General features: G+C 37.3%; 2 protein-coding genes across 2 annotated transcripts; both read right to left on the bottom strand.

The window, feature by feature from the left end:
* Positions 1-373: 373 nt before the first annotated feature.
* LOC112516049 (peptidyl-prolyl cis-trans isomerase FKBP17-1, chloroplastic) lies at positions 374-2,875 on the bottom strand. Its single transcript, XM_025123092.1, has 4 exons — positions 2,458-2,875; positions 2,014-2,136; positions 1,538-1,654; positions 374-1,208 (listed from the first exon to the last, which is right to left on the bottom strand). The coding sequence occupies exons 1-4, from the start codon at positions 2,818-2,820 to the stop codon at positions 1,086-1,088; spliced, it is 726 nt and encodes a 241-aa protein (XP_024978860.1). The 5' UTR covers positions 2,821-2,875; the 3' UTR covers positions 374-1,085.
* A 1,545-nt stretch (positions 2,876-4,420) lies between these two features.
* Positions 4,421-13,216, bottom strand: LOC112515837 (exocyst complex component EXO84C). The gene is made up of 7 exons (XM_025122773.1): positions 12,843-13,216; positions 9,866-9,960; positions 8,193-9,231; positions 7,263-7,787; positions 6,687-6,878; positions 5,608-5,744; positions 4,421-4,891 (listed from the first exon to the last, which is right to left on the bottom strand). Exons 1-7 carry the CDS (start codon positions 12,936-12,938, stop codon positions 4,609-4,611), a joined length of 2,367 nt encoding a protein of 788 aa, XP_024978541.1. The 5' UTR covers positions 12,939-13,216; the 3' UTR covers positions 4,421-4,608.
* Positions 13,217-13,836: the final 620 nt, after the last annotated feature.

Genomic DNA, 13,836 nt, shown 5'->3' on the forward strand with positions numbered 1-13,836 from the left:
CATAATGCCGTATCAGACCACCCAAAACTTTCCATTTTCCTACACACGTGTGCTTGAATATAATGCGACGATGTCAAAAACTCTCAGAATTTTATGTTTTAGATAACTTTGTTTTGTATTTGTATCACAATTTTCAACATCTATAATTTGGACAAAAAAGTTGGTTATTGGCAACTTCAATCGATAATGTCTCTAAGAACACCAATATAAAGGGACATTTTTTGCTTCCCTCGACGGCTAAGGCTAGCAAGAGGGTCATCATTAACTCATAACTTGTCTTGTATTTGAACATAATCACCTCACCTCTTTGTCAACAGAACTAGATACCAAAATATTTGTGATTGACCAAATATGATCAAGAAACACACGAAAAGACCCAAAATATTTGTGATTTCGGGTATCCAAAATGGTCACTGTGTACGGTATTTGTTTGATACATCACAATCACGTATGGATAAAGATAAATTTTGTTGGGTTTTTAGTTAGGTGCAAGATAAATACAGAAATGTGGTCTTTTAAGCTACGATTCTTACAGCCTTCCGTCTCCTCCTCCTTTCTGCTGGTGTTGGCTCACGTTGCTGCCAACCTCGTAGCGGAGAGCGGAGAGGTGGCTTATTGCAGCAATTTGAATCAGTAATCATCATGCATAAGGGAACAGCACGAAGTGAGGATATGTTTCGCAAGCAAATGGGTCAATGACTAGATAGCCACGGTAAGATGGAAGGGCCGGTGGAAGCTTATCCTTATTTGGATGACCAAGTAATCGGCTGGATTAAAACTGCGTTTTTTCGTTTCTACGGTTTGTTAAAAATTGCGACTTTCATCCTTGTACTTTTGAAATTACAGTTTTAGTCCCTATGGTCAGCAGTTCATTGTTTTTCGTCCCTGAGGAAAACTCCTTCAGTGCTTTACCGAGAGACGAAAACAGCAATGACCTGTAAACCACACGGATGAATACAACAACGAATAGTAATTCACATGGAGGAAAACCATAATTTAGAAAAGACGGGGACGAAAATAGCAATTGTCAACAAACGACAGGTACGAACAACGTAGTTTACTCGTCCGATCGAGAAGTTTACTGTTTAGAGGTGGTTTAGGCTGACAAGTTCAATGTCAAATATGAGAATCCCCAAAGTAGAGCCTTCCCCATTTGCAAGGCGTGTAGGATTGAAAATTGTAGTAAACAGCCTTTGCCTGTCAAAGAACTGTCAAAAACAACCAACATAAACAAGTTTTAATATCAAGCAAAAAGATATCGAACGGATGTTTGAGACCCGAAAGCAAACATGAGGCTTATTTCAAGAACCAGCCAACACAACCATAGAATCCCGATGCAGCAACTTACCCCATGTGGGCATAGTAACTTGTCTGTCTAACAACAGATCTATGTATGGAGCCTAAGGGAGTGTTTGGTTTGAGGGAATGTTTTAAACTCAAAAGTATTATCAGCTGAGTGCTAAGGGCTAGAAATTAGAGAATTAAGATGAAAAAAAATGGTAGAAATGGCATTTGATAGTTTCAAGAGGTTACTTACATTTGGTGGAATAGGCTCTTGAGACATGTTTTGATATCCTTGTGATGGCGGGATGATGACTCGACGAATACCTCCAACTTTCATTGATCTAACTGCTTCTTCCATCCCCTGTATGACCTGGACTAGATGAACAAATAAAACACAAACCAATCATAAATTACCAATAAGACACTTAACCAATTTGTTCAGTAAATCTCTCTTCACAAACAACCACATGTTTTGGACACTAATTGCACAGATATAACATAATCGTTGCAATCTGTAATCAATCTAATGATGCTTAGATTTGGGATTACAACATCCAAGCAATCAAATAGAAGCATATTGATACTATTATGATCTTTTAATGGCTAGAGGGGTTAAATGATCATTTTTGTCATTCATACTGTTCATTCAGCACAAGAGTCAAACAGCAAATCTATCTAATTCCATACAGACGGAGAAAATAACGGAAAAAGGAACAAACTGCCCCTTACTTTGCCTGAACCAAGAATGAAGCTAAAGGGAACTGGTTCACCAGTTTCATCTTTGTGATCATATGTTGAATCAAAGCGCCATCCCTGCTTAGCAGCTAACCTTCCATAGTAATGAATGGCAACCTGTGCAGAAATGCTGGGACAGATTAGCTCAACCACCATTACAAACTTCATAATCTCACGCACTATTATGCTAAAACCTGTAGCAAACCGTGTTTCAGAGAATTAGAACAGCTTCAAAGATGAAATTTAGTTTTGTATCACTCTAAACAATTGGAATTACAATCATCAGCTCAGAACCAGGTAAATGTAGAACCAGTGATTGATAATACGATCTAGCCTTTTATCGAAATAGATTTCGCCTCTAGTTTACAAATTATGGCCCATTTTGCGATTTTCAAAAATCAGAAAGAGCAAATTGAAAGAGAAATAGAGAGGTGAAACCTTATCGCCATTAACGGGAGAATCTCCATCGCCAATTCGAAGATCCAACGCCTTTACACCTCCAGATTGAGGCAGTTCAGAAAATTGAGTACCAGTGGCGGTGGAGGTGGAGGTGGAGGTGGCGGAAGCGGAAGCGGAAGCTTCTGAGCGACGAGCTGAAGAGTCGCAAAACAATATTGGGACTGAAAACATTGCGGTTGTTGCCGTCGCCATCGACGTTGCGAGGAGAGATAAAGCTCGTCTCGTTACCACCGACTCCAATTCACCATGTTTAGCGGTTGGATGATTAGGGTTGTTGTAACAGAAGGTTACGACGTGAGGAACACGGTAAGATGACGTAGACACGCCGCAGCTTAACATCATCCTTCTCTTTCCGACCACCACGGCCCTCGCGTCTGTGGTTCTTCCAATTTTTTTATGTTTGACTTCCACCACGAGATGCTTATTTACGAATTAGCCCTTCAACAATTCTAAAGTTACCTCTTACTCCCTCGTAATTTGGTGTTGGTACAAAAATTGGACCCAAAAGGTACACATGTGAAAGGATATCGAAAGGGGGGGGCTCAATACGACTTCGTTTGGCATGCCGACTTCACTGCAGAAAGATGACGGATTGATCCAAGAAGTCGGTATTTTAATTTGATATAGGTAAATTAATTATTTATTAAATTTATTTCATTTATCTGATTTTTGTTCCATATGTTTCTATGGCACAAAAAATACTTACTTTTTGTTCCATATGTTTCACTGTTTGTACAAATTAAAACCGAACCACTTTGTTTTCGTACATATTTTAAAAACAAAATTTTTAATCATTGGATTTTTCATATAAGAAATATCAAAAATATGGTGACTCAAGATAAATGTTTTAAAAGTATGTTTGGAATTAGAACTCTCATACTAATTTGATCTTATCAATTGTATCTTTTTTCGTTACCGTCCCAACATTTAGATCTTAAACCAAATAAAACCCAATATCTTACACAGAGTAGGGTCTGGATGTATACTTGTGTTGCCTCTATCCAGTGCTCTAAAAAGCTTGCCGCAACAACCATCATGGCATACTGTGACTTAAAGCTTGTGTCTCACGCCATGTTAAGCATGTGACATGCCATTACCTAATACAACATAACGCAATATTTGATTTTTCTTACTTTTTTAATGTTTTATTTGTTAGTTTCTAATGTACAACCTAATTTAAATTATTTAATATTATTAACTCATTGACTAGTAGTAGAAGAAAATATATGTTCATATACACAATAATTTATTTTTTTATAAAAAAAAATTCCACCATAAGTCACGCCTTTTCTCGTCGCGGCCTCGCCAGGCTCCTAAAACTTGAGGCTTGATCTCGCCGCCACGCTATTTAAAACCTTGCCTCTACCCCAGAGAGTAGAGTGGTTGTTTCCATAACAACCCCTAGTTTGCAAAACAAACAAAAAGATATGCAAGAAAACCAGCATCTAGATCTTAAGAAATTGACCAACTCGAAACAAAGCCGACCATCGTATCGTACAAATCTTGTTGCCATAATCCACGATCTAGTTACCGACATATAGAACACATTTCATGACGCCCAAAAACTATGGTCATGGAGGATCCCCTACCAGACCGAAATATCCCACACAGATTTGGGGTTGGGGGAGGTATACAAATTTGACCTCTACCCCAAAGAGTAAAGCGGTTTTCTTCGTGAAAACCCTAAAGATGGGATATCCCATCTAGATGTGGGGATGGGGTGGGATGTATGCAGACCTAACCTCTACCATTACTCAAAAAATAGAGTTGTTGTTTCTGTAAAAACCCTAAGAGTAGAGCAGACTAAACCACACGAGCCCAAAGAATAAGATATATACAGACTTGACCTCTAACCCTAAAGAGTATAGCAGTCTTTCCATGACACCAAAGGATGAACCAATTTCAAAAGCAATAAGGTGAGGATTCAAAAACATGATTAACACTAAAGAGACCAAGAACATGATATCTTGATTTTATGAAATTTTCTAATTAGAATGCAACAAGAGTTTCTTTTTAGTAAATATTACATGCAAACTACTTTAGATTTGAATCTAACGCTACCATAACTAACCTGAGAGCAGATAATTCTAATACAAAATCGTCGGTCGAGCGTCTTCCGGAAGTAACATATCACGACTCGGGATCTGTAAAATCCGAAAGACTATCCAACATTTGACTTTCTGCAGAAGCAAAAGATTCGGAAGTAGTAATCGTTGAGAGAGATGAAGGAGATTCGTCAGAATCTGAAATCACTTCATCATGTAATTCATCATCATCATGTAATTCATCATCATCATGTAAGATTATATGGTCTTCATCGATTTCAGAAGTATCCGATCCGTCACCTCCCATCAAGAGCTTGTTTATTGCAGCCTTTGCGGTTTCAACAAACCATTCGTCCTCCGGAAGTGCACTGGTGAGATTAAAAATCAGATCCTAATATGTACTTATATGCAATTTGGACGTATGGGGGCGGAAGAATAGATAAACCAAACAGACTTGAATATCCCGTCTGAACAAAGGAGGATTCAGAACAATTTTCAGGCGGGGGCACAAAATTATTAGCATAATATGAAATAAGACAAAAGTTAATTATAAGAAGTAAGGTTCCATTAAAAATGACATACAAGTGGGTTTTTTCCTTTTCTTTACTGCAATTACCAAAAAATCAAAAAGAAAGCCGAAGGGATTCAATCATGCAACCTATAATGCCACATGCAATGACACTATCGGTATGCAACTTAAGGCAACACATATCAAAATGTCAAATTAAACCAAATGCAACTTTAAGACTCCTAAAAAAAGTTCATTGATGCCGGCATGATAGAGCGGTGGCATGGCCCTCCAACCCCTCCCCCTCCAACAAAACTTAGGCTCTGGTGGGGGGGGGGGGGGGGGGGGGGGGGGGGGGGGTTAAGATGCATGCAAACAGCAGTTTCCCCGGCTATTGAAAAAGTTTTAGTAAAAAAAATAGTTATAAGCCACATATTTTGCAAAAGTGTTTTTTTCTTAAGACATCATTAAAAAAGAATGCATATTGTCCACCTAGCTAAACAGCACACAGAACAAACGAAATAAACTCTTTGTCTATCAAACGGAACCATAAACCTAACTGAAGACTTGCCGTACCTTTGTTTGTTTGCACCTCTGCCTGAGAATGTTCTAATAGCACGAGCAATTATGGACGATGCCATCTGGTGCACATTTCTGGAAGAGTAACCAGCAAAACGCGCGATTTCAACAGTGAAGTGCATATCAAGAATTAACTGCAAAAAACATGTAGAATTTCCAACTCAATAAATAAAGCGGAATACATTAAATGAGAAAATAGAGTGAGACAGAAGGATGGAGGTGCACGTCCTAGGAGTGCATCTGTGCTGAGCTCCCAAGCAAGCCAGGTTTTAGCTTATTCGAGCTTGAGCCCTAGCTAAGCTTGGGAAACAATGTCTGATTTTAGCACGAGCTTAAACTCAAGTGAGCCAGTTCAGAAGCCATAATACATAAATTAGAGCCCAAACAAGCTTGAATTCTAATGAAAAACATGAAAAGATTAAAAGGCAGAAACGAATTGACGTTGACATCCCAACTCTCAACTTCTCAAATCTGTTCTATTATTTACCTTGAACCATTGTCACCAAATAAGATGACAAACCATGGAACTGTTTTCTGAGCCTGCAAAAGGGACTACAAGCCTCCGGCGTGTAGATCAGTTGGCAAAGGGTCGGGGCAACTTTGCCTAAATACAATACAGGTCCTGGGTACGATCCCCCCCCCCCCCCCCAACTCCTGCCGGCTAACCTCAGCCGCTGAGTGAGCCAAAAAAATGCCCCCTCACATAGGTGTCCTTGAAGGTACGTTCCGTGTGGGGCCGGTTGGTGTTGCCGATGATCAACTTCTTGCCCAAATATATTATTAGGCCAGGTCAGATAAAGGTTTGATCATTTGACTATTGGATGGAATTCGGTGGAGCATTTTGATTTAGGTTATTTCTATATACTTCAATTTATACCATGTTATAGTTGCTTCATAAACATTTAAAAATTAAGAAAACAAAGAGATAGAAAAGCAAGAAGAGTAACTTCAGTAGAACAATGCTCAGCAACTTTTCTAGTGGTAAATTTGATTTTTAGATAATTTCAGTTTTGCTAGCAATCTTAGCAGTTTACAGCTATATAATATCGTTAATTTATTCTTCACTAATGATTTACCTGCTGTAACCCTTGTGGCTGAAGTTTTGCCACTTCATTCTCTAGAACACCCCAGAAATCCTCTTCGTTGGACATCAACCACATCACTACAGTCTCGGTTAGCCTGGCAAGCAACACTTTCTGGATCTTTTCTTTCCCAAGTAACACATCCCCAGCAACCGTTGCTAACTGCTGCAACTTCCCAAATAAGGCCTGTAGAATCAATCGCATAGAAAAGGCTGGTTGGTAGCTTAAAAAGACTCCATCAAAGTTCTCCAAATATGATGAAAAGAAGAACAAGTACTCCCTTTGTCGCATGAAAATTGCAACATTTGATCAGATACATAGAAAATTTGGCTACCATTGGATTAATAGAAGTCTCTTGTGGGCTCGAATCAATATCACTACGTCTTTGTAACAATTAGAATTGGCAAATAGGTAACTTTAAGCTAAATGGATGGCAAAAAAAGTGTCTTTCATGAGACATTCCAAAATGAAAATTCTTTCAATTTTTATGAGACAGCGGGAGTAGTAAAATGCATAGGAATGTAGCAGCTATAAGAGTTTAGACAAGAATGCTTCTGTTAGAGACTTAACCTGGAAGGGCAACGAAGGCAAAGGATCAGAATTCCAACTGAGATCATCGCCTTCCCCACTTAAATAAATGTGTGCATCAGGTCGTGTTTTACCATCTCTTGAATAAATGAAATTCAGAACATACTGTCTACAGAAATGATCTCTAAGCTTATCCAATGAATGCTGAAGCTGCCGCCTCCAGTCCTTATAATCTATCGTACCGTTCATTAAAGGGGCAATGTTATCAGTAACTCCACTTCCTGATTCCTTGCTTTCATTTACAACACTCCAAATTTCAGACATAACCATCGGTAATAGCTCCTCTGCAATGGTAAATGCAGTTCCCAACAGAGCAAGCTGTTGGGAATCAGTCTCGGCGCTAAAAGGTATAGCTTCTTTTAACTCCACCAAACTATCGTCTTCAGATGGTTCAGGTAAAGCTTTTATCAGTTCATCCATGTATTGATCAAAAAGTTGCAAGATTCTAGTCAAAACATTTCCTCCAAAGTGCAAAATGACTAGGCGCGTTAGCTGCTCCACTATATCCTGTCGAAAATATTTAAATTAAGTTACATCATGGGGTAATTAATAGCTGTAACAGCAAATTATATACAATAAATTATCTGTGTAAGAAAAAACATGCCCTTCTATTCTATGGAAGTAAACAAAAGACTTCGGTCTTGTTCAAATAATTAGCATAGGATCAACCGCAAACTAGCTGATAAGTTGTTAATCATGTATGGTAAAAACTAGCTAATAAGTTGGATGATAGTGTCATATGACCTAAAAAGAAAATATAAGGGGGATTTATGTAAATTATAGGGGCATAATTGAAAAAAGAAGTGAAAAAGAAGCCCCAGTAAGCTAAAATTTAGGTGCGTAAAGCAATTTCGTTGCTAGCATCCAAAAAAATCCCCATATAGATCCCTCTAGATGATAAAGTTTACTCACTTTGACCATGAAGATGAACCTTGTGCCGCTATCAACAAGCAGGCCGTCAGAAGATATAGCAAAAGTAGACAATGGAGATGCAAGACGAGGTGACAGTGGCAAGATTTCATCATTTCCAGAAAAAGCAAAAACTAGTTTTCTTGCCCTTCTGAAATTCAATTCTAGAACTTCTTCAACATATGGCTCCAAAAGCACCAAAAGCACCTTTGAGAGCTTCAGTCCCTGTGATTCCAACGCAGAGCAGTGGTTAAGACTAGCCTGAACACATACACTTGCAGCATGTAAAGCTGAAACGGTCTCAGAAGAAGGCGCATTCTCCTTAACCAACCGCACAAATAATTCAATCTGCCATTCTGCCCATTGAACAACTCTGTTACTGTAAACCAAATCATCTCCAAACATCAAACCCATCTCTTTTGTTGTTGATGAGATTGTAGAAAATATGAGGTTAGATAAAGTAGCGGAAAATGTTTCCGGGTAACAAGGGCATGATGGAAGAAAGACCTCGATTCTTTTCTGAAGGCGGGCCCCATTCGCTTTCAGAAGAAGCTGATGTGCAAGAGGACCTTTTCCAAGCTTCAATAGACCAGAAACAGCTATTTTCAGATCAGCAGCACCAATCAATGTCTGTTCTGTCATCTGAACCAATTGATCCTCAAGAATCGATTTCCGTTTCATGAAAGCAGATTTGTATGATGACAGTTCATTGGATAAAGTATCTCCTGAGCTTTTAAGTTCTGGATGCTTTCTTTCTTCTGCATCTATTGCTTCAATTGCTTCTTCCACTTTATGCTCAGCCAGAAGTATATCAATATTTTCCAGACATAACCGCTTTTCATCTTCTGCTTCATTTGAAAAGTCAATTTCACCGTCTTTTTGAGGTTCTTCAGAATTCAGGAGGCCTGGATTGGCTCGGCTCCATTCTCCCAGCTCATGATAGACGCCACTCAATAAGTCCTGTACAAGGATTCCCTGTGCAGAAATATTCTTTTGTAGCTCATTTAGCTCGTGCTCCATTTCCACAACCTCTTCAGATAACCTTATTTTATTAGAAATTACAATAAACAACACACGCTTTTAGAATTCATGTTAAGCTGTGTACAAAATTAAATGATTCAAAAAAATTAAGAAACAAGGAACACACAAAGCAAAAGAATTTCCGATGCCTCCACTTAGGGGTGTCTAGGAATATTAAATAAATCTAAAAAAAGTTGCCTCAAAGACAAATTGGAAGAAACAACTTAACAGAGATACTTCTAAAAGTCATAAAAGTTTTGATTTCTCATGATACCGTCTTTTTTCAAGTGAAAAAGAGTGCATTCCACTAGCTGAAATTGATGAGTATATAATGAGAATTCTTCTCAAGAGAAGACACACCTTTTATATATGGCAAATACAACAAATAAACTCACACCCCCTCCTCACCTTTGGTGAGGTTTGAACCCCTGACCTCTTGGGAGACTAAAGTCCCAGATAACGCTAGGCCAAAGGCCCGATTTTCCCAAAATCTCTAAAATTTGTCAAATAGCAAGTTTGTTAGCTATCAAGTTTCACTAGCATTTCAACAAAGAGTGTCATTACCCCTCATTTAACTAGACATAAAATATTGCGTACCAATCCACATGTGCAAATAAGAGGTGAGAGGGAAGAGACAAAGGGTGAGGGAATATTACCTCAAAAAAGCCAAGTACTTGGATTGAGTGTTGCCACATAAATTCTCTACCGCATCCTTCAAATCAAGAAGCTCAAAACAAAGCTTTCTGATGCCCTGTGCATAAAATAAAATAGCATTTAATCACAAAACTATGATCCACATATAAAAATGGATGGTTAATAATTTGTCACTTTACTAATATATAACAGATAATGAATAAACTATAAATAAATTAAAAAAAACTAAAAACAACTCAACAATAAAAAAACTAAAAGCAACTCAAGAGGCTAGGGGTCCCGAGGAGAAGAGAGGAAGGCAGCCAAAAACGTCTAGTTTTTGGGTTTCCAAGAATTTTGTCCCTTTTTAAAAAAATACCTAATATTCCCCTCCCAACAACTATATTTCATGGTTAAAGTAGTCGTTTTGTTAACTTCTTGGCTAGTATAAAAGGTTGGTTCCATAAACAGTTCTTTACATCATTCTCATTCTCATTCTCATCCTTCTCAATCTATTATGATAGTAATGAGCGGATTCAAGACAAAGTTTCAATTGAATTGGCTGTCAAAGAAATCGAAGATGAAGATGCTCGCTACAACCCCTACTAACATGGATGTGGAGGATAAATTACCAAGCACTGAGAAAGATGGCGAAGAAGAAATTGATGACCACTGAGAAGACAAAGACCAAAAAAAAATCTATAAGACCATTCAGGAATATATTCAAGAGGATATGAAGAAAAAAGAGCAAAAACGAAGACATCAAATAATTTTATAATGTGTAGTGTTACAATTAATTAGTTTACAATTTTATAATTGAACCTATTTATAATTTATTAGTTTACGGTTAAATGAAAGTTCAAGGTATTTTTCAAAATAATTGTCCATTTCATTCTTTTATACATATATTTGTTATTTAAAAAACCCAAAAGAACCAGTTAGGACAGCTGGTCCAAATTTGGTCCTAATTTTTTTTTGCCAAGTGCCAGTTAAGGCCCGACCCGGCTCTTTCTTGGAGCAGTCTTTTTTGGCTAAAAAGGACCAGTATTTTTAGGACCAGTTAAGGCCCGGATCTTGTGCACCTCTAAGTACAATACATATCATTTCGAGCAAAGTTCCTGTGTTTTTCTTCTTCCCAAGAAGATTCTCCCCTTCCTGGTTCCATCTTGCCCTGGGTTTTCTGGTGCTTTGTTTAATTGCTTTAACCCTTGAATTCAGTGGTTAAGCAAAACCAGTTTCCGAATATCACTTCACTCACCAAGCATGGATAATATGTTTTGTAAATATGTAATACCAATACATGCTCAGCTATCAAATATGTTTTGTATCATCAATAATATGTATTCCCCAAATGCTTATGTTAGATTACCAAGGTTCCATTCATTGTTCCTCCATTCTCCGTTTTGCAAGTCCTGACTTCATTTTATTTTCACATCAAGTAACGTGACCTATTATCACACCTACATTTATTATAGATCATACAAACACTGCTCATAAATGAAAATGCTAAAGGGTCCAAATGAATTGACCTGGCCCCTCAATTTAAGAGCTAAAGATTTGCATAGAATACTTCTACTACAGTACCAGGCACGCAAGTTAGTTCATACCATACAATGGTCTAGTAAACCGATTAACACTCATACTTCAAATGTACTTAGCTGCATGCCTGCATTGTACCTTAATTTAATTTTAATTAGCTGCATGCCTGCATTGTACCTTAATTTAATTTTAATGCATGTCTTCAACATGACACGATGCAACACTTCTCTAAGTGAACTCCATCATTAACTTGTGTCCATTCCTCATCTTTTATTCCTACATACTTGCATGCTATATTGATGTATTATGTAGATAAATCTAGATGTTTTTTAGGACTCCAGCCTTTGTATAAGCAAGATTGTAGCAAACATGCCTTGCCAAAATGAACAACAGTGCACCCTGTCTGTCTCAGCCTGAAATGGCAAGATAGTCATCAAATTATCAATTTGTAATTCGTTGCATCTTTTTGTGTTTCCTATGCAATGATTACTAGGCTACTAGCGACCAAAGTAAACTAATGATGAATCCATGACAACTGAAAATCTGCCAAAACAAAAGTCAAGCCATTTCTACGCAGATCTAACACTAATTGAAGTCAGAGAAGTAATGTGCTTTACAACTTGTGAATAGATACAGTGCCATATGAAGCATCCAATAGTGCTAAATATAACTCCTACTTAGGTATCCCATTTGCACCAAATGCTTATCATGTACAGCCACCAACAGATTACGTAATTGTACCATACAAACTATAACACTGAAGTCCATATATATAAAGAGCCAGTGATACTTAAAAGCTGATCATTAATTAATGTCATGTGCAGACATGTGGTTCCCCCTAACCTATCTTGCCTATATATCTTACAATTGAAAATAAGATCTGATATTTTTATAAACCACAGTATCCCATGTAATTCATCTTCATATTCAACAATACAAATAATCCACCATTAAAAACTACTACGATTCATGATTATATCTCCAACTTCGGTCTTCGAGCTACACTTTTTAAGATGCACAAATGCAACACCTAATTGTCTATTAAACCCATCAAGGAAGACGTACATACATGTAACACAGCATTGGGGATTTCAAAAATCGGAGACAAAATTGAAACTCAATCAGTAAGATGCCATATATTTTCTCAAATCTACTCACAGCTTTACAACCTAATAGTCTCGTACGCAAAATAACCTTCAATCCTATAAACAACAACGGCATTTGAGATACAATAGCGATTCATAAACATAATGTCATCATCCTACAATTAGAATCAACTTCAGACTTTTAAAATTCAAACCTAAAATCTCTCAAATTCAAACATTAACATAGATTTTCTCCAACTTTTAGGTCTCGCTTCGTAGTTTAAACTCATTAACAGTTCTCATAGATTTTGAGCTTACAAGAGAAAACCACACTGAAATCTAAAAGGTCGAAAAAACGAAACAAAGAGTTTGATACCTTTTCAGTTTTAGACTGATAGATGGTGTCGATCTTAGATTGTGGGGTGACGGATTCGATAGATGGGAAATCATCTTCTTCTTCGCTGCTCTCCATCTTCAGTTTTGCTTGGAAGAACTCAACTTCAGTTGCGTCCTACTACTCTTGCAGCTGCAGCTATATTATGCTTTTCTGCAACTTTTCTTCTTGAATTTCAGGGCTTCCACCGTCGATTTCAGTTGTGGATTCCCTCAGTTACAGCATTTCTTCTGTTAATTTCAACCATTTTCAGATGTTGCAGAAACAGTCTAGGTTTTTTCCCTTTCCCGACCATAAACCCACCAATTTATGGGATCTTGTAAAGGATTCTTTTTACTTCTATATACAATTTTTGGTTTATGAAATTTTTTTATTCACAATCTTATTCACAATCTTATTGATTATTTATAATCAAAATTAACTATACCTATAAACAAAAAAACACTAGGGATTGTTTGTTTACCGTTTAATAGTTTCATAAAGAGGTAATTTAGGGATTGTTGATTTACTGTTTAATAGTTTCATTAAGAGGTAAGCTCTGAATTATTAAAAGGTGAATCTTGTTTGGTAAAAAAAAATATGTCTCTTAATAAATTTAAAATCCTTTGAATGATTTTTATATCTTAGGCCTCCGAAGACGTGGATTGCCACCATTATCGGATTCGTTCCGGATGAAAGCTCCCACTTCTTATGTCTTTTCTGAATTATGGGCATTGATTGACTTTGATGGATGTTCATGAAAACCTGGTCCTCCAGTGTTGACTGATTAGGATTTTACTGTTTTTTTTTAGTGATCCTACAAGCTTGTCTACGGGGTTTCGAGACTTAACTTGTTAGATAAGTTCTTACAAGAATTAGAGTCATCTCTAATCCCACATTTTGTGCCATGCTTGCCACGGGCCATCTCATCTCATTTAACATTCTTATACTCATCTTCTTTTTCCATATCTCGGTTCTTCGGGCATTGTTCCATTTG

This window comes from Cynara cardunculus (assembly GCF_001531365.2).
Source record: "Cynara cardunculus var. scolymus isolate 2C chromosome LG 7, CcrdV1, whole genome shotgun sequence".
Taxonomy (NCBI): Eukaryota; Viridiplantae; Streptophyta; class Magnoliopsida; order Asterales; family Asteraceae; genus Cynara; species Cynara cardunculus.